Below are 24,304 nucleotides of genomic sequence, written 5' to 3' on the forward strand. Positions count from 1 at the left end.
CCTTTTTAAAAGTCTCCAGAGAGCTCACAACTGTACCATATACAAAACAAGCAATTGGTAGACAACTGACACATACATAATTTTTGAATGAATTAGACAAGGAATAAAAAAGGGGTTCACTGTCTGAGCTGCATAATTTGACAGAAAAGTTTAGTGATTTCCATTTTAAATAGCCAACTTTATACATGGGAAAGAGAAGAGTTCACTTTACAATCCTCGTGAAAGGGGGCCTTTACTTTTCAAAGACTTGACGAACGCCAGGACAAACCTCACTGCTTCGTGCTCAACAGCACCTCTCAACTGACTTTCCTCTTGAGTATCTTCTTTCTGGAGAGACTGTTCTTTTGCGGCATCTTTGGGGCTAGATTTCACCTTTAGCCAGGCAGCACTGCAAAAAAATGGAAAACTATGCCTTTGTAATCATTCACTCCACATCCAATGACTCGTAAAAGGTGCCAGCTCAGAGAAGACAAGAGCGTTAAATTAATGGTGATCTACAGGATGGGGCTCTGAATTGGAAACTGAATGTAAAGCAGAGTGAGATCCTCCAGGGTTCAGGCTCAGTGTCAAAGGAGAGAAGTCCTCCTTTGCTTCATAGAAGCAATCACTATTGTAAATGAAAAAGCAACTGTCCATTACAGAATAATGGGTGAACCTCAACAGAACCCTGTTTTAATATATAGCTTTGGGTCACTGATTACATTCCACGTTACATAGCAACTTTGTGCCTTTATGAGGCCTAATACAGCACTTTGAGCCCGTAAGCCTTATGCCCTCCCCTCCCCCACCGACCACACATACACTCTAGAAGACAGTCCACTGTATATTTGGTTTGCAATATAAACTCCAACCAACTGCTGTTTTTATGAGCTTACAACTGAATTCACATCTCTATACTAACACGTATATAAAAATACAGATTTTTTTTTTTTTTTTTTTTTTGCCACGTTGGGTGGCATGCGAGATCCTAGTTCCCCAACCAGGGATCGAACCCATGCCCCCTGCAGTGGAAGCACGGAGTCCTAACCACTGGACTGCCAGGGAATTCCCCAAAAACAAAGAATTTAGAGCAGAGAAACAAAAGCAAAAAAGCACATGCACTGTGAAATCAGAAGACCTGAGTTTAGTCCCAGCTCTGCTATATAAGCAAGACATTAGATTCGCTGGACACTGTTTCTTCAGCTTTAAAGTGAGAGTCGAGGAATAAGCATAACCATCCGTTCACAGTCATTCAGAGTCTTCGGGGACTCCATCCCACCAGGCTTCTCACCGTGTCTCCTGCCCGCCTCTTAAAAGCTGAACCCTTCAAGTCACCTATCTTCTCACTTGTTCTCCTCCCCCCATTACTACTTTTGGCTGCCTTCCTTTTACTGTCCTACCTCCTGGCCCTTTCCATTGTGCTTTTGAGAACCACTGTCCCACAGTATACACGCTCCCCTTCACTTTTAAATTTTTTTTTCTATATATATATTCTATAAATTTATTTATTTATTTTTGGCTGCATTGGGTCTTCGTTGCTACGCACGGGCTTGCTCTAGTTGTGGCAAGTGGGGGCTACTCTTCATTGTAGTGCGCAGGCTTCTTGTTGAGGTGGCTTCTCTTGTTGCGGAGCACGGGCTCTAGGCATGTGGGCTTCAGTAGTTGTGGCACATGGGCTCAGTAGTTGTGGCTCGCGGGCTCTAGAGTGCAGGCTTCAGTAGTTGTGGCGCATAGGCTTAGTTGTTCCGCGGCATGTGGGATCTTCCCTGACCAGGGCTCGAACCCGTGTCCCCTGCATTGGCAGGCGGATTCTTAACCACTGTGCCACCAGGGAAGTCCTCCCCTTCACTTTTAACCAATTCCCCAAAGACTACTTCCACCTAACTGGACTCTGCAGCCCCTGAAGGACAATGCCTTCTCCCCAGCTCCGTGGAATGGCGGGTCCTCATTCTCCATGTGCTATGAGTGAGGGTGACAAGGCAGTAACGTCAGCATTATCCTAACTGTCCCCTGCGGTCAGGACAGTGCCTATGAGATTTGCATGGTTTTATAATTCATATTGTCTTGACTTGGAATAGGAATTATTTTTAAATATTCATTCATTCAGCAAAGATTTACTAGATGTCTACTAAGATTTACTACATCAGGCACTGTACATTCAGATATAAGGAAGGCACAGTTCCTGGCCTCAAGTAACTAGGATCCACTGGGTGAAGAGACAAGTGAAGGGCAGCCCATGATCCTCCATACGGTGAACATGTCCACAGGGTATTGGGGTGACCCGTGGGAGTTACTCTACCCATAGCCAGGTAGGAAAGAGGAACCAATAGGCTTCTAGCAAAAAATGTCTCATGTATCTATTACTCATCCAAATAAGCTTTTCTCCTTAATGGGAACTAAGGATGCTGCTTTATTTGCTCTAAGGAGTAGGTCGCCTTTGATCTGTGGAGGAAAATAAAGTCAAATACCCAAATGGTTCCGTGAATTTTTACATACCATTTAGGAGATGCCAGTGGGGATGTGGGGTTTGGAGGTATCCAAGGAGCCTTATGGTCCTTCACAGGCTGCCGGTTCATTTTTAACCTGGAGGAGACTGTTGTCCGTTGCAACCTGCTTTTGCTGTAAGATTGGGGTGGTCTACTTTTTTCAGCTTTGTGGAGTCCCTGCAAGAGATAACTATGAATTATAAAGCCAAACGGATATCAAAGAAACTGGCTGTAACCTCTGGCTTACTGAAGCTTCAAATGGCCCTATGATGTTCATACACCCATTCAGCAAAAACCTAAGTGGAAAGCACTGTAGCAGAAATTTGGGGAGGGTACAAATTACACTGAAACAACTTTGGTTGTGGGGAGAGCGGTGGAGGCATAAAACTGGAATCCCTGGCTTGGCCGTCTTTATATATGTATATATATATATATATATTATTTTTTTAAAAATAATTTTTCCTAACTAAACAAAAGAGGTAAATTGTAAAACATTCTTGGTTAAAACGCATCTCTGAGTCTTAGGCTTCCCATCTGTAAAATGGGAGCTAATGTGTTCACGAATTTCTAGAAGATTAAAAGGGCTAATGGAGGAGGAGCACGATGGTGGAGGCAGAAAGGCACACGCCATCTAAACAGAATGGCTACTGTAAAACACTGTAGAGGATGAGGCTGCCTCGGAGGAGAGCACCAGGCTGAATTTACACAGGCTGAATCCTGATTTCCCAATGACCCCCCTTAAGAGTTTGTTTGAAAAGGAATAAAGACGATCTTAATCCATGATCTCTCAGTAACAGGTGATAATTGCCAATATCCTTTTTCTGGGATCACCTGACAATATGCAGGTTTGCTACATAAGCCTCTGGACAACCCATCAGACGGAAGTAACTACATTAAGGGTATTTAGACTAGGAGGTGGTCTTGTGGCCAGTTCTCCACTGGTAGGGCCTTAAGTTAACTTTTAGATAGAAGCTTAAAATATAATGTACTTTCAAGCCAGCTGGCTCCCAAAGCCATATTAGAAAGTACTCACCCTAAGATGCCTTTCAATATCAAATATTTATCGATATTTATCTTTAGCAGGAAATCTTAATCCCCTCAAATTTCACACTTCCAAATCAGAAGCAGAAAAAACCTGAATTTTAAAATAGCCTACCCAGTGAAGACCTTGGTGTCAAAACAGTTAGGCTCTAATTAAACCAGGACAAGAAAGAATGCCCTGCCCTTAGTAACAGTATTAAAACTTGTTGTTTTTTGTTAAAAGATAAAAATGACCTGGAGCTAAGCTTAGTTTAGATAGTTGGACTCAAGGGCTCTGGCATTCAAAGGCTTGAGAACTCAAATCCTAGCTCCACCTCTTACCAGCCTGTGTGACCTTGGACAATGTCAGATTAATACAAATGGGCCAGAAGAAAGGAGTGATTTCATACTTGCTGGGGTCTTGCCGGTGCCACAGTGTCTTTCTTCCTAAAGGGTGGCACAGTCTCAGTCACAAGCTTCTTTTTCCCTGCTCTTGTTTTTGCCAGGGCTAATGCCTCTTCTTTGAAGTTCGCATTTTGGTCTACAACAGATGGAGCTTCTTCCGGAAGGATATCCGCATCTAATACATCAAGCTCGTTTTCTAACCTCTGGGTCACTGGAAGCTCTATATCAGGTTGATACTTATCTACATGGAGATTTCAGAAGGACAAATTGAGGGAAATGCTGTTCAAATCAAGTGAGAGTGATTATCTAGAGACAGATAAGCTCACAATAATACCCTGTTAAAAACTGAGGTGTTTTGCTGTCCAAGTTGCTCCTAATCCTATGACTCCTACTGCAGTTCTACAAGCAGAAACCTAAGTGCCATGGCTGACTCCCTGAATCTCACCTCCCACATTTACTTATTCACCCGGTCCCTCAGATCCCAGTTCTTAAATATGTCTTGTCCTTCCTTCCCTTCTGCCACTACCCAAGGTCAGGCTTGCAATATCCTGTGACTGTAACAATAGCATCTTCTAACTGACCCCTTCTTCATCTTCAATCACACCTTCTCCTGGCTACCATAATTATTTTTTTCAATGTAAATATTTAAATATCACTTCTCAAAACCTTCAATGGCTCCTAAGTTGATAGAGAATAAAGTCTGAACTCCATATATGACATACAACCTGCAGTGGAAAAGAAAGTAAAACTGTCTTTATTTGAAGATGAGATATTTCCTACATAGAAAAAAAATCCAAGAGAATCTACAGATAAGCAATTACAACTAAGAACAGAGTTCAGCAAGGTTTCTGGATAAAAGAAGAAAAATATACAAAAGTCAATATCATTCCCACACATCAAAATAACTAATTAGAGAAAACATAAAAGAAAAAATACGCCATTAACATTAGCAACTAAACTGTAAGGCACTAAGGAAGAAATCTAATGAAAGGTGTACAAGACTTTTACAGAAAATATTCAAAGGTACTTTAAAGGACATGAAAGAAAATTTGGATTAACTGTATTCATGAATGAAAAAATACTGTAAAGCTGTCAATTCTCCTCAAAGTGATCTACAATTTCAAATGCAAGTTCAATTAAAATCCCAACAGATTTTTCTGGGGATCTAAACAGGTTAATGCTAAAATTCTTATGAAGTGTAAAATCCCAAGATAGCCCAAATAATTCTGAAGAACAAAAAAGTGGGGAATAGGGCAGGGGTGGGAGTCTTATTTTCCCAGAGATCAAGTGTTCATGATAAAGCTGTAATAATGAAGGCAGTGTGGGAGCGATACAGGAAGAGGCAGAAACCAATGAAGCAGGATGGATATGACAAAGGCAGTATGACAAATCAGTGAATATGAACTGGATTGTTCAATAAATAGTGCTGAAATTATTAGTATCCACAGGTAACAAAATAAAAATTTAACTGTTCAGCGTGAGGATCCTTGCCTCAAACTGAACGCTTATATTATAAATGGAACAAAGCCCTAAATGTGAAAGGAAAACTTTAAAGATTTTAGAAGAAAATATAGGAGAATATGATTATGACATCAGGGCAGAAAAGGCTTTCTTAAAGTCAAATAATGTTAACATATTTAAACTTAATTACATGAAACTACAACTTCCTTTTGACAAAAAGACACCATAAAGTCACAGACAAGCCAGAGTCTGGAAGTACATCTCTGTAATGCATATAACTCATATAAGCTTAATATACAGAATATGTAAAGAACGCCTATGAATCTGTAGGAAAAACCAACAATCCAACAGAGAAACAGGCAAAGGATAGAAAACGGCAGTTGAGAGAGAAAATCTGAACCGTCAATAAAAACATGAAAAGATGATCATCACTAATCAGAAAAACTGAAATTAAGACAATGAGGTACCATTTCACACCCATCGGATTAGGGGGGAATTTTTAGTGTGACAATACCACGTATAAACAAGGATGTAGAAAAACAAGTGCTCTCACAAGCTACTAGTGCAGGAGTAAACTGGCACAGCTACTTGAAGCCTCACCCACACTGTCACCCAGCAGTTTCACTCCTGGGCACAGACTCAGCCTAGAGGAACCCTCACGCTTACACAGGAAGACATGAACACAGATATTCACTTCATCAGTGTTTGTAACAGCAAAAAAGTGGAAACGACCCAAATGTCCATCAATAAGAACTGAGAATAAACTATGGTATATTCATACAAGGGAAACCTATCCAGTGGTTGAATTAATAAATTAGAATTCATGTATAAATATGAACAAGTCTTACAAACGTAAGTGGAGGGGAAAGCAAACTGCAAATGTTGCATTTGTAAGATATCACTGACATGAAACGCATAGCATATGAAACAATACTTTATAGTGTTTATGGATAGAGACATAAGCAGTACAAGTATAAAAACAGGGCAGGTCCATATTATAATAACAAGAGTAACCTCTGGTGAGGGAGGGAGGGAGGGGTATAGAATGGGGAGAGAAATATAAAAGGCACTTCAGCTGTAGCTGTCATATTTTATTTCCAAAAAAAATTCTGAAGCGAATAAAACAAAAATGTTAAAGTTTGTTAAATCTGGCTAGTAGATATACAGGTATTTATTATTTTCATTCTTTTTCTATATATTTTAAATATTTCATAATAAAAGGAAAACTACATTTAGACTACTTTAATCCGGCCAAAGGCCAGATGCTCCTTGCACCACTTTTTTAATCTGGTACTTTTCAAGGTCATGGAAGTTATGCTGCAAGGATACATAAATTGGAAGGAAAGAATGCTTAGACTAAATCCTCAGTCTAAAACTTATTAATCCCCAAGTTTACATATAGCAAGGCAACTCTGACCTCTAGGTCCTGATGCCTTTTCAGTTCTGACTTGCATAAATCAACTGCAAATGTAGTACAAGTTCCAGGGGCAGCTGAGTTTGAGGACATTGCTGGTGATGGGGAGGGAACCAGCATCCTTACATCTGACAAGTTATACTAATGCAATCAACCACGGCAAGAACATTTCAGAAGCCGCTAAAGAAACGCGCCAGCCAACAATTATATAAATCACAAGATCAAGTCAGGCTCACACATATATCCCAACTGAAAAGACGGGGTTTTCCACTCCCTATGACTTTTTGGGGGGGGGGGCGTTGGGAAGAAGGGACCTTAGGAACTCAGAATGGAGGTATTCGGTAGAGTGAGATCTAAAACAGAAACAGAAACTGCAACCTTCTGAAATCCAGATTATAAAGACCAAAAAAATACCAATAAAATAAATAAGGGGGCTACCATATCCTTCCCCATGAGCAACTGTATTAAATTTGCAAAGTAGCTAACCATAATACCTCAATTTGTAATGATGATAACGACAGTGATTTTATGACCTGCCCTGACATCTGCACACATTTTCAGTATCTAACATAATTCGCATTCATATTTGAGGCTCACCATGACACACAGAGCAGGTGGGGCAATGATTACTATGGTGTTTCAGATGAGGAAGTAACAGTTAAGTGCTTTACTCATGGTCACAAGGTCAGCAAGCAGCAGAGTCACATCTTCTGACTCTCTCAGTCCAGGGCAAGGCCCATTCATTCTGCCCTGTCAGGAACTACGGAGCTATTCCACATAAACACATTTTCCAGATAACTGAAGCTCACTTAATTCTTGATGAATTATCTAATTTGCTACTTACAACAACTAAGTCAGTTACATCGGATAAGGACCACAGGCGTACCTGAGAGATCTTGCAGGTTCGGTTCCAGACCACCAAAATAGAGCAAATATCACAATAAAGCGAGCCACACAAATGTTTTGGTTTCCCAGTGCATATAAAAGTTATGTTTACACTATGTAGTATGTAGTCGATTAAGTGTGCAATAGCCTTATGTCTTTAAAAAATGTATACACCTTAATTAAAAAATACTGTATCACTAAAAAATGCTAACCATCACCTGACAATGCAGGGTTGCCACAAACCTTCAATTTGTAAAATCACAGTATCTGTGAAGCACAATAAAGTGAAGCACAAAAAAATAAGGTATGCCTGTATTATCCCCACTCACAGATGAAAAAATGAAGGTTCAGAGAGATTAAGTCATCAACCCAGGATCACAAACTGGCGGAGCTGGGACTAGAGTGAGGTCTTTCTGGTCCCCGTTTTTCACACTGTGGTCTGTCTTCCTGCTTTCCCACATTGGTGCCTACATACAGTGAGTTTTATATTAGCAGGTTTCCCAACTTCTCTCTCTGAATCTGGTCCTCATCTTTCACAACTCAGTTATGGGCGCCTCTCATCTTTTAACTCATTTAGGGAACATATCTCTGTGTGCAGGCCTGGAAAGTTCACCACATTCCCTCCAGAGGATCATAAAGGAGCACCCAGATCTCAGGTTACTGTGATTTGCAGCTCAGAGGCCTTTTCTTGTTCTATTTCACTTCTTCACAGTCACTCATTTAAATGCCTAACTGTGTGTTGGCCTTGGGGCTACCACAGAGGATACAGCGGCAAATACACGTCACACCTGTCCTGAGGGAAAGGCTGGCAAAGGCAGCCTTCTGGTTAGAAAGAAGGCGCCATACTAGTTCTACCTGGCTACCAGTGAAGGGAACAGAATACCACATTACAGTGAGTAAACATCTAATAGTAACTGAGTAAGTTAGGTTTTGTTACATTCATGATAGAGGCAGTGCATTAAGCTACAGACTTCCACAGAATTAGTTTAGACTGAGACATAAATGAAAACCAGACTGATATATAACTTTCAAATCAGTAGAGGAAACAAAATGAAACAAGAACTTGATTAACATAATAAATTACAACAAAGAAAAAAAAGTGGCAAGTGGAAAACAAAAAATAAGGTGGAAAGAAGTTCAAAGGTGCTATTAATCTCAGTAAATGTAAGTAGGTTAAATATAGAACTCTACAACAGGGTTAAAAACACCAACAATAAACTATTTACAAGAGACATTCTTAAAATAAAACAGCGAAGAAAAACTGAACATAAAGGGATGGAAAATGTTATTCTAGGTAAATGCCAAACAAGTTAGGTAGATGAAACAATATTAATATCAAACAAAACAGAATCCAAAGCGAATGACGTTAAAAAGGCAAAGAGAGATATTTAATAATAACATACAAAATCCACAGAAGAAAGATTTATCAGGGCTTCCCTGGTGGCGCAGTGGTTGAGAGCCCGCCTGCCGATGCAGGGAACACAGGTTCGTGCCCCGGTCCGGGAAGATCCCACATGCCGCGGAGCGGCTGGACCCGTGAGCCATGGCCACTGAGCCTGCGTGTCAGGAGCCTGTGCTCCGCAACGGGAGAGGCCACAACAGTGAGAGGCCCGTGTATCTCTCACACACACACACACACACACACACACACACACACACACACACATACACACACACACACACAAAAGATTTATCAGTAAGGAACGCTTATGCATCTAACAGCACAACTTCAAAATGTACAAAACAAAAATGAATAGAAATACAAAGAGAAATTTTAAAAGTCTCAAGAGACTTTAACATAACTTTATATCAGTCATCTACAGATCAAGTAAATAAAACCAGAAAACCATAGAAGGAAAAGAAATAAAAGGAATAAAGACTGGAAAGGAGGAAATAAACCAATGGTTATATTCATAGATGACATGACTATATACATTGCAAAACACAAATAATCTGCCCATAAATTATTAGAAATAAATTAGGTTATCAAGGTTCCTAGATATAAGATCAACACACAAAACTGACCATATGTCTGTATATCCACAATATTCAGTAAAAATTAAATTTTTAAAAAGATATCATTTACTGAAAGCATTGAGAGCACTGAAAATAGCAATACCAAGGAATAATTCTAAATAAAGATGAACAAACGCACACACACATTATAAGTTACTGGGAGTATTTAAAGACAACCTAAATGAATGGAGGGATATATACCCTGCTGGTGGATTGGGAAATATAATATTGTAAAGATAACAATTCCTCACCAAAATTCCAATAGGTTGTTTGTTGTTGGAGGGGGAGGGGATGAAAATTAACAAATTCTGATCCTAACATTTCTATGGAAATACCAAGGGTCAAGATTTGCCAAGACATTCTGGAAGAACAGGTACAAAAGCTGTTCTACCAGATATCGAGACTTAGAATAGTTAAGTAAGATAGTGTACACTAGCATAAGAACCAACAAATAAACCAGTGGAAGAGAAAAGAGGACCCAGAAACTGACCCACACATATGTGGACACAACTTATGACAAAAGTGACACTGTATGCCACTGTGGGGAAAGAATAATATTTTCAACAAAGAGTGCTAGCTCAACTACATATCCACCTGGAAGAAAATGAACCTTTTTTAGGAAATAACACAGGAAAATAGTTTCTTAATTTTGGCATAAGGAAAAGCTTCTTAAACAGGATCCAGAAACAAACCAAAAAACAAACAACAACAACCAAAAAGAACCTATACAGAAAAGATTGCTACATTGGAATAAAGTGAAATTAAGAATTCTGTCCATCAAAAGACACCTCGGCAACATTTAAAAGCAAGCTACATCTTATTTCTATGAGGATATTTACAACACAGGTAACTGAGAAAGGGTCCTATGTAGAATACTCCTACAAAGAACTCCTACAAATCAATAAAGAAAAGGAGAGAGAGAGAGAAAGGAAAAAAGGGAATAGAAAATGAGAGAGAGGGAGAGAGAGAGGGAGGGAGGACTGGTCAAGAGACTTGAACTGGCACTTCACAAAAGAAGACATGTAAATGGCCAATAAATATATGAAGAAGTACTCACCATTAAACATCCAGAAAACGTAACTAAAACCACAATGACAGCCTTACACATCAACCAGGTCGCCAAAATTTTAAAAACTAATAACAAGGGCTGGCAAGGATGTGTAGCAACTGTTCTCATACACGGTTGGTTGGAATATAAAAGGATAAAACTACTTTGAAAAAACTCTTCATTACAGTTGAACCAATACATACCCTGATGACCTAACAATTATACTCCTGGGAATAAACCCAACAGAAACACAGGCACACATGTACCAAGAGACATATATAAAAACGATCACAGTAGTTTCCCTTATAATCACCCCAAACTGGAAAAAACCCAATGATTAAAACAACAGAAGAGATAAATGGCCATATATTCGTACAATGGAATACAGCCATGAACATAAACAAATCACAGCTACACAAACAGAACAGATGAATCTCACAAAGTGTTAAGTGGACGAAGCCAGTCACAAGAAAATACCAATTGTGTGATTCTATTTTTTATAAAGTTCCAAATCAGGCAAAACCAAAGTACAGCATTAAAAATCACAGTGATAGTTAATAGAGGGGAAGAAGCAGGGGAAGGAGGTGGGAAGAAGCAGGGGAAGGAGGTTGGAAGAGGAGAGTCTAGGGGGATTTCTTAGTGCTTGTGATGTTCCATTTCTTGACTTGGGTGGTGGTCATACACAAATGTTTGTTTTCTGATAACTGAGTTGTAAATTTATAGTGCACTTTTCTATCTGTACATTCCACTTCAATTAACAGAAGGAAAACTAGTTTACTGGATTCATCCACACTCTGATATAAATGGCATATTAAAAAGTTCAATATTAAAATCTTAAAACTATTTTAAAATACTATCAATGTATATATGTCAGTTTAAGAAGGGAAAAAAAGAGGAAAAGAAAATCTCTTAGCAAAACAGGAACAGAAGAAAATTTCCTTAACTTTCATATGCAGATTTGCCAAAAATCAATAGTCAGCATCACATATGAAAAAGCATTCCCTTTAAACTGGTAAGGGGGGGGGCACGCACAGGGAGTTGATGTCCACCATTACAGCTATTATTCAATATTACCCTGAATTAAAATCCATTCAATAAAGCAGAAAGAGGAAAAAAGAGAGGTATAAAAATTGCAAAGAGAGAGGCAAAACTTAAGTGAGCTCATCTATCTGGAAAAATACATAAAAGTTAACAAAACCTCATATTTCATCAAATCTGAAGTATCAAGTATAAGACATATCATTATTCTATGTACCAATACGAAATTTTAAAATATCGTCAAGTAATTGTAAGATATCATCAATTTAAGAATGCATCCCAATTTCAGAAATGTTCAAATGTAAACCTTAGAACCAATGAAATACAGTACCATAACAAATTAAAGATTTCAGCAAGGTGTCCGATAAAAGAGCAATGTACAAATCCAACAGCTCTCCTATAAGTAGCAATAACCAATTTCAAAATGAATTTTAAAAACAGATCCCATTCACAATAGCAATAAAAACTGGAAATCAACCTAACAAGAAATTTAGGAATTCCTATATATTCCTACGTCAGGGATTATCATATGCAGAAAGTTATAAAATTCCACTGAAGGGATGGAAAAGGGGCATGAATAAATTGATAGATCATATTGTAAAGATGTCATTCCTCTCCTAATTAATTTATGAACTCAATGTAATACCAATCGAACTCCCAACAGCACTTTTCATGGAACTTGACAAGCTCATTCTAAATTCCTCTGAAGATAAGCAATCACCATCAGCAAAATTTTGAAAAGCACAACAACAAAGAGGAAAGAACTACCTCTTAAAATATTAAAATATGTAGGAAAGAATGATGATTTTGCCTACAAAATTAAAAATTTCTGGGAATTCCCTGGCAGTCCAGTTAGGTTAGGACTTGGTGCTTTCACTGCCAGGGTCCCGGGTCAAGCCCTGGTCAGAGAAGTAAGATCCCGCAAGCCTCGTGGCACAGCTGAAAAAAGTAAATAAAATAAATAATAAAAATAAAATCTTCTGTGCCAGAAAAGATATCATAAACAAAATTCAAAAGTAAGTGTCTAAGAGAAAATATTTACAATACATGTAAACCAGAAAAGGATTAAGATCCAAAATATATAAAGAACTTCTATATACCCATAAGCAAAAGACAGAACCCAGCAGGGAGATGGCAAAGGATATGAACAGATAAATCACAGAAGAGGAAATAAACAAGGCTAAGGAACACATGAAAGAAAAACCTTCCTGACTAGGAATCAGGGAAACACAATATAAAACAGTAAGGTACCATTTTCCACCAAGAGACTGGAAATTTTTTATATTTCATTATATAAAGTACTTGGCAAGGATATGGGGAAATACATACTGATGGTCACTGCTAAACAAAACATAATTGCATGCCCATTTTCAAGGGCAAGCTGGCAGTATCTGTTTAAATGTGCACACCACGTAAGCTTGCAACTCTGCTTATTGGAATAACGAGAATTTATTACCTACGTAAAAAAAGATCATATGTATCAACCAAACGTGTGTTTGTGTAGATATGTATATGTCTATCGTTAAAATGTAAATAAAGAAACTTAAAAAAAAAAAGCAGGGTTCTAACTTTCAGCTCTGCAGGGATTTACTTTGGTTAGCCCAAATGCTATGGTGCAGGAAAAGGGAATTTTACTTTCTCCACCCTCCTCTAAGGAAAAATACTCCGGCCTCCAGCCTAAGGAAGCATTTTGGCTGCTATTCCTTTATCCTAGTTCAAGTGCACCTACTGTGGACTAGGCTTTAAATCCTGACCCAGGGGAGCAACTGTTACAGTCCAGACAATTTCAAAGAATAAAGTATCTTGTAATAAACACTTTAGGACACATACCAGCAAGAAGCTTCTTTGCCACTGAAGGTCCTCTTGTTTCCTGTGGAAATACCTCCTTTGCTACAAAGGGCCTCCTCTCACTCTTTGGTGATGTACTTCGCCATCTCTCTAAGGCCCTTTGGCTACCAATAGGAAATCTGCTCTGAATTTCACTGAAACATTTCTTTGCCTTTTTTGGTGACAGTGTCTTTTCCAGGAGGGATTCCAAAGCCTGCCATGAAACAGTTAATCATTCTCTTAGTTTATCTCACAAAAGTCTGACTTCTCAATTATAAAACTGAAAATGGGAACTCCAGAGAAACTCATTATTAAATGGCTATCTCTAATTGTTAATGAAACATCACTTAATTTTAAAACTTGGTTATTTAGGAATCCAATTAATAAAAGAATTCTGCATGTTCTTTTACATGTTTAGCTCACTAAAACCAATAGCAAAAAAATAAAGAATATGAACACTCTTAACGGCATCCAAATTCTAAAATTAAGGATTCCTATTTTAAAAACTAACCACAGTCTTCAGAATATAATCCTATATGCTATATAAGCATTTTAATTCTCAATGAAAACCTCATAAACTTAAATTATCCTTTAAGTGGGCACACAGACTGTATTTAATGCACATCTTCATAAACTAAAGGAAACCTACCATGCCCAGTGGCTCTGGTCACTCATCTACCACAACGGGGGAGATCTGTGCCCCTCTACCCCTTCTAAGAGAGGTATGTCCTCTAACAAGTACCCACTCGTCACCAGGCAGCAAGGGCCCAGTCTCCCTCCAGTCAGTACAAGTTAAGGACAACTGAACACAGCCAGGGACATTTAGTTCAGATGACAGTAAGGCAATAAGAAAATAATAAGCTATGGGTTGGTGCCGTAGACATCAACAAGAAAGAATAAATTTCTTGTTCTACTGAATATTTTCAAATGTAGAGGAGACAAACATTATATTTAAGAAACATTATGTTAAGGCACTTCTGCTCAAAATTTGGGAAAGGGACTATATCTCTTGAGATCCTTTCTAGGATTAGCAAGATACGTCCTCTAAATGAAATCATCTGGCCAATAAATATTTCTTATGGATAAGTTTAAAAAGCACCACATAACTTGATATGCTACCTAAAGGTCTCCATTTGACAATAACATTCCTGATAGTAAGTTCTATACACACGAATGTAACCAACGTAAATCACAAACATATTTGCTGGATAATGAAACTGTAAAGGCAGAAGGGGACTTAAAGATCATCAAGGGCTAGTTAATGGTAGAACTGGTCTGTCACTTAGTCTCTAACTCTTCCCACTACAGTATCCTTCCTCTACAGCCAACAGCTTACTGTGTCACACTAACAGAAAGGCCATCCTTCTATTTGTGGATGAAAATGTGTGGCGCAGTGGAAATAACAGTGGCATGGGAGTCAGAAAACAGGCATTGGATTTCCAGCTATCGAGAGAAGTAACTGTGTCATGTCTCTGACCTTTTTTTTTAATCTGTAAAATAAAAGTAATAAAACCTATTGCAAATCACAGCAACGCAGTAAGGATGAAATGACAGCACTCCACAAACTTCAAAGAACTATAAAGATTTAAGGACACAGTGTTTTTGCTGTCTTTGTCACCAATAAAACTAAAAACACTATCCATTCCTGACTAGTACATACCGGTTGTGATTTCCAGAAGTCTCTAGCCATAGCACAAGACTTTAGACTCTGCTTCCATATATTTTTGTGTTTCTTTTTTTCAAAAATCTATCTAGATTGCACACTGATATTCTAATCTAAGCACTAATCTAAACAGTGCGTTACTGTTTTCCTTTTGTATGCTAATAAGTTCTTTTGGTCACGGTATGGAACATTCTGTTTAATTAATGGACCTGGTTAAGAGTTGTTATGTGTTCTAGACTCAAGTCACCAATTCTCAAAGCAATGAAATACAATATAGACTAGATTGTAAAAACAAAATTAAAATGAAGTGCTTCTTCTGCCCTCTGCAAAGCTTGAATTTACTAGGTACCAGCTTTGTCTTGTATTCTCCACAAATCTCAATGAAATTAGGCAATGGTAAACATTACTTCCCTGCTTAGAAACAATGCACTTTAAACAAAAATCGGAGTCAATTTCATACCTCAGTTTGTTGCAGGATATCTATCACCACATCAGGGACAGAAGAATTGGCCTCCAGCTTGGCAGAACAGAGTGAAAGCTGGCGGATGAGACTGCCCAATTCCTTGCACCAAATAGGAACTGCGTGCTCCACCCGGTCAGTAAACTGAGTAACAAACATCTGTAAGGCCCGAATGGCTCCTCGATGGGCAGCTGCCAGCCTGGACACTGCCCATGACTGGCAATAAATGAGATGCGAGAGTTATTTCAATACTCACAACTTCTAAACGTTAACCCAACCCTTACGAACATTTATAGCCAATCTTCTATGTAAGAACAACTTCTACTGTAAAAACTTTTTCATAGTAAAGGGAATTGTAAAGCTTAAAGGTTTTCTAATGAAAAAGTCTTTTCCCTTTCATGCTCAGTTTCTTATACCAGGAGCAACAACAAAAATCTATTTTCAGAACCTGTTTCTTGGAAGATGAGCCCATATTCAGAATATGTAAGATGCTCACTCCCTAATAGGTTTCTACAAGCACTGAAAATAATATTAGTGCAGAGAACCCACACATAATACTAACAAAATACTGGAAATGTAGTTTATAAGTAGTATTAATCATAATTAAATTGCATCATACCTTCTTAGTATGTTTAATTTTATGTGGACTCAATTTATCCAATTCTTCCTGGATTTCTTTAACCTGTTTTGTAAAGGGGGGAGAAATGAAAACTTCGTACCTTTCCACTGATCTTTTCTGTAGAAAAGGATACATTTTCTCTTGTCCAAATATAACCATTATTATTATTATTTTTTATAAATTTATTTATTTATTTTTTGGCTGCGCTGGGTCTTCGTTGCTGCGTGCTTTCTCTAGCTGTGGCGAGCAGGGGCTACTCTGTGTTGCGGTGCGTGGGCTTCTCATTGCAGTGGCTTCTCTTGTTGTGGATCACGGGCTCTAGGTCCAAGGGGTTCAGTAGTTGTGGCTCGCGTGCTCTAGAGCGCAGGCTCAGTAGTTGTGGTGCACGGGCCTAGTTGCTCCACGGCATGTGGGATCTTCCTGGACCAGGGCTCGAACCCGTGTCCCCTGCATTGGCAGACGGATTCTTAACCACTGCGCCACCAGGGAAGTCCCAAATATAACCCTTATTAATTCAAGTCACTTGAAAATGAAACAAGGCTCTTCATTCATTCACCCCCAAAGTAGTTATTGGTTTCCAGTTCGAGATGGTGACTAGAGCACAGGGTTCACCTTCCATCCCTTGGTCCCCAATGTAAGAGGAATTTAACGTGAAGGAGTGAAGGTGAAGGTGACTCTGGAAAGGTAGGAGGGCCAGATCAGGATGTCTTCAGTGCTGTGGCTAAAGAATTCAGCTTCCACCCTCTAAGTAACGGCGAGCCAATCAAACCTTTCAAGCACAGCTCTGATTCATGATTCAGAACAATCTTTACGGCAGCAGCACAGAGTAAAAAACAAAATGAACCCAACAAGAATACAAAACAAAATCTAACTCAGGCATTATCTTTTAAATGAAACAGTCCAGTTTCGGGTTCAGCAATAAGGCTAACACGTGAGCTAAGTGGCCAGAAATGAGTTCAAGGCTTACTAATGAGTAAGGCGATAAAGTTAAAACAAACATTTAAAAATTCTATCCACAATGTAAAAAATGTAAATGCCTGCTTATCGGCCACTCCATGTGTCCTGAAAGACACTTAACACATTCTTCACTCTTTACTATTTAGTAAAGACAATTAAACTATTTACTATCTACTAAGCTTCTAATACACAATAAACATGAGACAGATGGGAAACTAACAAGGTCCCTATCCTCTAAGACTATAAGGTGCATTACTGGGGACCACAGGTTTCAGGGTAACTGATCCACTTAAATTTATCTGCAAAAATATGGGCTGTATAAGCATTTTTTTCTGGGGAAAGGACACATAGCTCTTAGTAGATTCTCAAGAGTCTATGACCCCAAAAAGTAAAGAAAAAAACAAAAACAAAAAATCCCCCAGTATTTAAAGAGTCTGGCCAGGGACTTCCCTGGTGGCATGGTGGTTAAGAATCCGCCTGCCATTGCAGGGGACACGGGTTTGATCCCTGGTCTGGGAAGATCCCACATGCCTTGGAGCAACTAAGCCCATGCGCCACAACTACTGAACCTGCACTCTAGAGCCCACAAGCCAAAACTACTGAGCCCGCGCACCACAACTAGTGAAGCCCGTGTGCCTAGAGCCGGCACTCTGCAAGAAGAGAAGCCACTGCAATGAGAAGCCCACGCACCACAATGAAGACTCACCACGTGGTGAGACTGCACTCACCACGACTAAAGAAAGCCCATGCACAGCAACGAAGACCCAACACAGCCAAAAATTTTTAAAAAGTAAATAAATAAAACAAATAAATTTATTAAAAAAAAAGAGAGAAGGCATCGCAATGAGAAGCCCGTGCACCGCAACAAAGAGTAGCCCCTGCTCGCAGCAACTAGAGTAAGCCTGTGAGCAGCAACAAAGACTCAAGGCAGCCAAAAATAAATTATAAAAATTTTTTAAAAAGATAAAAATAAAATAAAGAGTTTGGCCATATACACATAATACACAAACACACATAAAGGCTGAGGACGAGAAGCAGAATTATTTGTCCACGTGTTCAGGAAATTCGGCCTCACAAACACATCAGAATTCATGTAGGATACCTGGTGCTGATATTCCTGAGACAAGGAAAACAGGAATTCCCTGAGAAGGTCCCCGGTCCCTGAGCCTCCTCACCTGCTGCTGGAGGACGTAGAGCATTCGGGCAGAACGGACGGCCTGCTCCTTCCTCCTGACACGGATTCTCCGCTCTTCATCTGGATCCAAAGCTTCTTCCATGCGATCTGAAAATATTTTTCCCCCAAGAGTGGATTATAAACCACACATTAAAAACTTATAAAAACTTCAATTACTCAAAGAGATAATGAGGTTGACAATCTCTAGTTTTATTAAGAAAAAAAATGAAGCTGTCATAACCAAAAATTTCAGTTTTCCTCAGCCATAAAACTAGGAACCAGCAAGTGGGCCTGTGTCCTGACTCAGAGATGGAAGAGACATGAAGACTAACTAGATCAAACTCCCCTCCAGGCAGGAATTCCCTGAACCAAATCCCACTGGACAGCCTATACCACAGTTATGCATCTCTTACTATTTTTAAATTCTTTCTATTGAATCCAAATCTATAATGCTTTCTATTTTTTTTTTAATTAAATTTCTTGGTCGCGTCACGTGGCATGCAAGATCTTAGTTCCCCGACCAGGGATGGAACCCATGCCCCCTGCAGTGGAAGTGCAGGGTCTTAACCACTGGACCACCAGGGAAGTCACGTGCTTTCTATTTTTTAAAAAAACCATTTATTGACCTATTTTTATGTTTAGCAAGATTTCTTTTGCATTCTCTTATCTTGAACCCAGATGAGAAGTCCTTTCTCCAACATATTAAGACACCAAGGGCTAAAATTATTTGCATGTCCAAAGTCTTCATTTATTTGTCAGGAAGCACACCCTCGTACACACTGCTGCTCCACATTTTCAAAAGATTCATTCAAAGAAACTGTTTCTGGAAGACTGCCTGAGCAGCTCAGCTCTAAAGGTCCCCTGTATGAGGCCCCATCACCAGAGCAGCGGGCCTCGTGGCTTTGCTCCCCTGGTATCATGGTTTCTACCAAACTATACTGTGGGGTCATGCCACAGACCGCCACTGAGCGATGTTAGGAGAAACAAGCCACAACACTGCTGCTATTCTGATGTAGGAATGTTTTCAAATTGTTCATATTACACAACATTCTCTTTATGAAGACCCACCAGAGAAATTTTTTCCAGCCTCAATATGTGGTATAATTTTTTTCCTCATACAACTGTTTTTTTCTTTGTAAATTCTGCAATTGATCACATTTTCCTGGTGAGCTGTGAGGAAGCTCAGAAACAAATCTGTAACCCGTTCCTAATAAATCTTATTTTTCCTTTCCTTATTTTTTCCTGTGCCAAAATATCCTCATTTACATATTTCGTTCTATTTTATTCAATGTTTTTGTAAGGCACCTTAAATTCCTTACGTAACATGCATACGCACACATATGCATACATTACTTGACTTTATAGTGCAAAAGATCATTATAGACTATGTGTTATCTTAGCACAGTAGCTCCTTTTGATGTTAACTCCCTATTCCTTGCAGTCTGAAAGCTGGGCTTGATCCCCCTACTTCTTAGCTATGGTAACCCCAAATTTTCCATGTGCAATCACTCTTCTACTCCCCAGGGAAATGCAAGGGCATAGGGAACACTGAAAAACTGTAGAGAACAGTATATGAGGATTACACACCTTCCTTTCTACCCTGTGGTCAGATATTTTATACGTATATCCATAACTCCCCATCACTGCTGTGTACTCATCTAACCACTGCCTAAGTTAGAACTGGTTTTAGCTATAATATACAGGTATTATGCTCTTTTCTGAACAAATTAATTTTTCCAGAAGGACTTCTGGATACAGAAGCAAAACATTACAGGATAATTTGCACTCAGGTGCTAGAAGACCTAAGCTTCAGACAACAGGTACCGCAATTACTAGGCAGGGCCCTCAGTCAGTCGACTTACCAAGAACAGCCTAAGGAAAAGGGGCTCTTTCAGGTGCCTCTGCTGGAAAGAGGGGCTAGGGCAGAACAAACTTGTCAGAAAAAAAGACACTGGTCAAACTCAAAGTCCACCTGTCTTGTCATGAGTGCTCACTCTAGTGACAGGAGAGAATGGAATGTGACAGGGGGCGGGGATCCTGAAGAATGTATTTGGACTATACCCTCTCATAGCATCTTTTCGAAGTCAAGAGTCCAATTTTTCTCACCTTTTTTAGTTAATTCTTCAATTTTATGGATACAACTGCTCAATTCTTTCTGGAGTCGCTGAACTTCCAGCAGGCTTTTGTGTCCACATAGGCTTTTGTGGTCACCTATCCTGGCATGTGGCTGAAGTCCTGGATCACGAGTGGGTGGTGAGTTTGGCATGGTGAGGTCTGACTGTCCTGGATGAGATGTGTACAGGTATACCTTGGCACCTGAGCTGGAAATTTCTACTTTGGATGGCTGGTTGCTGCCGTGACAGACTTCCCGACTCTTTGATTCCTTCCTTTCCACTCTATGGTCAGATATTTTATGGTTAGACTGTCCACATTTCTGAAGGATTTGGGGCTGACTTCTGAGATGGTGTTCTTTTATATGTTCTTCAAGTTGTCTTCGTTTTACATCTCTTTTGGCTAGATGGACGGCATAGCTAAGTCTCTCTTCTGATATGACAGAAAATGAAACAGAACTGCCCAGGTCAGGACCGTCTCTAAAACCTGAATCTCTACAATGGTATGACTCATTGTATGAGTGCTTTAGTTTTTCAATTCTAATTCCATGTGGGCAAGAATATTGGATTGCCAAGTTGCTTGAATGTGTAGGAACATTCCTATTAAACTGCAGCTGGTTCTTCAAAAAAAAAAAATAAAAGCAAGCACACATTAGAAAAAGAACATATTGCATAGTTAGTATATGTCTATAATCAAGTTTCTAACATTTCACCCACACAATTATTAGTGCTAAGAGGTATTTTCCTGTTGTACTGATAGAATCAGCTACTCTCACACACCCTTGAGTTAACCACACACCCCTGGTTCTATCCTACCATCACCCAGTCCCCAGTATTATACTTCTGGTTTACTAGCAGCATACTAGAATCCTCCTCACAAAGTCAACTCAGAAAGCTTCAAACAGACCCAGTAAGTTCCTCAACTCCCCAGTGATGGACTTCTGCCCTGTCTCAAAATGTCAGTTTCCAGCAAGTGATCAGTACAATTCATTATGAGTGTTCCTGAAAATTGCTCCACAGATGCACCACACAGAACCTAAGCCACTGACAATACTCTTCCTGAGATTTTTCATCTGGTGGTTAGACCACATCTCTTATCCTACACCTAAGTGCATCTTGCTCTAAACAGTCCACTTCACCTTCTTATGCAAGTTTAAGTGTTTGTTAGTTATAATCATGATAGACACAGGTTTTGTTTTTCACTTAACAAACATAGGCATGTTTCCATACTCCCACAGTTTTCATTATTTTTCACAGTTGCACTTTCCAAAATCCAATGAATGGCCTTTTCATGCTTAACCTAACTATAACCTTATTATTAAACAGTTAGATTGTTTCAGCTTTTCCACTAATAGAAATATTACTTCAATTAATAGTCCCATGCATTTAGTTTTTTTCTCTTTTTAAATTATTTCCTTAGGATAAATGATCTGTTCTGCAATTACTAGGTCAAAGGGAGCAAACAATTCTGTGGCTTTGGACCTGTCCATGGCAGGTAAATAGCACTAGGAGAATCCGTGCATGCAAACCCAGTGCAGCCTGTGCTGTGATGCCTTATTCTTGAGACGGCCTCCCCAACTCTCACAGCACACACAAGAACATGTGTTTATACAATCATGTGTATAAAGAGTTATTTTAAACTAACCCAGTGTGATAAAACTTCAGGAAAGTATTTTAGGGAAAAAAAGTAGAGATGAGAGAGAAAAAAAATAATTACCATCTGAAAGGTGCACAGAATGAGGAACAATACTTGGAACTTATGGCCTTATTGGAGAAATCTTCCCCCAAAGTAAAAATAACCTAAAATACCTAGGGGATTTCATATAAGTACTAGAAAAAAAAAAATGAAAGAATGAATTCCTCTTTAACCTGGGTGTAGGGAAAGGCTTTTCTAACTGTGACTCAAAATCCATATGCAATAAAAGAGTGATAATTTTTACTACATTAAAATAAAAAAATTTAAAACAATTTCTGTTTTTTATGGTTTAAAAACACCATAAACAAAGTCAAAGAACTGAAAAACTGGAAGAAAAATATTTGTAAATTGAGATGAAAAAAGACCAAAACTCAGTAGAAAATGGTGAAAACACATAACAGACAACTAACAACAACAAAAAAAGAAACACGGCCCTTAAATATATGAAAAGTTCGTCAAGTTCATAAAAACACAAATTAAAACTACACTGAGACAGCAACAGATCAGCAAAAATTAAGAGATATAACAACACATGCTGTTGGCAAGACTGGGAAAACAGGCCTTCTCACAGGATGCTGGTGGGAGCACAACCCTCAGAGACGGGACTCCAGCAACAGCAAACAAAACCACACATGTGTTTGCCTTTTGACCCAGCAGTCTCACTTCCAGGAATTTATCCTGAAGATACACCCCCAACAATACAGATGCACAGGGTTACTCACTGCTCTACTGTAACTGCCAAGTATTGGAATTGACCTAAATGCCTATGTAGAAGCATGTCTCAAACTGTGCTATATCCTGGATTTCCTTGGTGGCGCAGTGGTTAAGAATCCGCCTGCCATTGCAGGGGACACGAGTCCGAGCGCTGGTCCAGGAAGATACCACATGTCGCAGAGCAACTAGGCCTGTGTGCCACAACTACTGAGCCTGTGCTCTAGAGCCCTCAAGCCACAACTACTGAGTCCGTGTGCCACAACTACTGAAGCCCACGTGCCTAGAGCCCGTGCTCCCCAACAAGAGAAGCCACTGCAATGAGAAGCCTGTGTACCGCAACGAAGAGTAGCTCCCACTCACTGCAACTAAAAGCCCACACTCAGCAACGAAGACCCAACGTAGACATGAATAAAGAAAGAAAGAAAGAAAAGAAAACAAAAGAAACTATGCTACATCCACACAGAGGAGTACTATGAAGATGTTAAGAAGAATGAGGAAGATATGTATGAACTCATGCAGAGGGATTTCTCAGATATGCTGTTCAGTGAAAAGAGCAAAGTGCAAAAAAGAGTATCTGTAATACTCCACCCTTCAAAAAAGGGGAGAACTACTTCATGAGAAAGCACATACACATCTGATCATTTGTGCAGAAAGAAACAAAGGGAAGAAAAATCAGAGAATAATAAGATTAGGTATCTACAGGGTGTGGGTAGAAATTGGGTGGAAAGGATAGAGGGAATGGGGGGGCGGTAATACTTCACTGAATGTCCCTTTTTGCACACGTTTGTTTGGAACCACATTAATGTTTCCCATGTACTAGAGAGACAGGAAGGAAAAGAAGAAGGGAGGGAGAAAGGGAGGAAGATAATAAATAAAATTCATACGGATGAAGGAAAACCCTAAAAATAAATACTAACAGAAACCAATGAACCAAAATGAAGTTCAAACGACTAACATAACCACACGAAAAAGTGGAGGTTTAAAAAAAAAAAAATCAACCCAATTAACTTTTGAACATAGCATTTGGACTATATGCCCTCAGGCTAAAGACAAAAAGTTCTCTAAACAAATACTGAACTCTAATTTGTAGGGTTCTTTTTTTTGCAGAGGCATGGATTGCAATTCTCAAACAGTTTTGTACATTCTAGGATTGAGCAAATGAGTACGCATACTGTGGATAACTGGAGACTGGTTTCACATTGTTGAATACGGGAGTTACAAATGGGAAGTGTTAGATTGGACTGGAGATACCTGTGTGAACTCATGGGTTTAATATAGACAGATAGGTAGATAGACAAACAGAAACACGGAAAGGGAGGAAAGAATGGAGT

General features: G+C 39.2%; 1 protein-coding gene across 11 annotated transcripts in view; it reads right to left on the reverse strand.

The window, feature by feature from the left end:
* KIAA0753 (KIAA0753 ortholog) overlaps nt 1-24,304 on the reverse strand; it is a 60,631-nt gene that overhangs the window by 26,938 nt on the left and 9,389 nt on the right. For 7 of the 11 annotated variants that reach the window (XR_010937641.1, XM_067716765.1, XM_067716768.1 and 4 more), the window contains exons 3-10: nt 20,559-21,183; nt 18,454-18,560; nt 16,322-16,384; nt 15,703-15,918; nt 13,583-13,793; nt 3,896-4,143; nt 2,476-2,642; nt 269-388 (exon numbers count right to left, since the gene is read on the reverse strand). Coding sequence is in view for 10 of the 11 variants with exons in the window: in XM_067716765.1 (XP_067572866.1) it covers nt 269-388; nt 2,476-2,642; nt 3,896-4,143; nt 13,583-13,793; nt 15,703-15,918; nt 16,322-16,384; nt 18,454-18,560; nt 20,559-21,183 (1,757 nt within the window). In the remaining variant the exon portion in view is untranslated. Of the gene's footprint in view, nt 1-268; nt 389-2,475; nt 2,643-3,895; nt 4,144-13,582; nt 13,794-15,702; nt 15,919-16,321; nt 16,385-16,421; nt 16,769-18,453; nt 18,567-20,558; nt 21,184-24,304 lie in introns of those variants that run through there. The other 4 variants (XM_067716771.1, XM_067716775.1, XM_067716772.1 and 1 more) reach the window with 3 other exon arrangements.

Source organism: Pseudorca crassidens, chromosome 19, assembly GCF_039906515.1.
Source record: "Pseudorca crassidens isolate mPseCra1 chromosome 19, mPseCra1.hap1, whole genome shotgun sequence".
Classification (NCBI taxonomy): Eukaryota; Metazoa; Chordata; class Mammalia; order Artiodactyla; family Delphinidae; genus Pseudorca; species Pseudorca crassidens.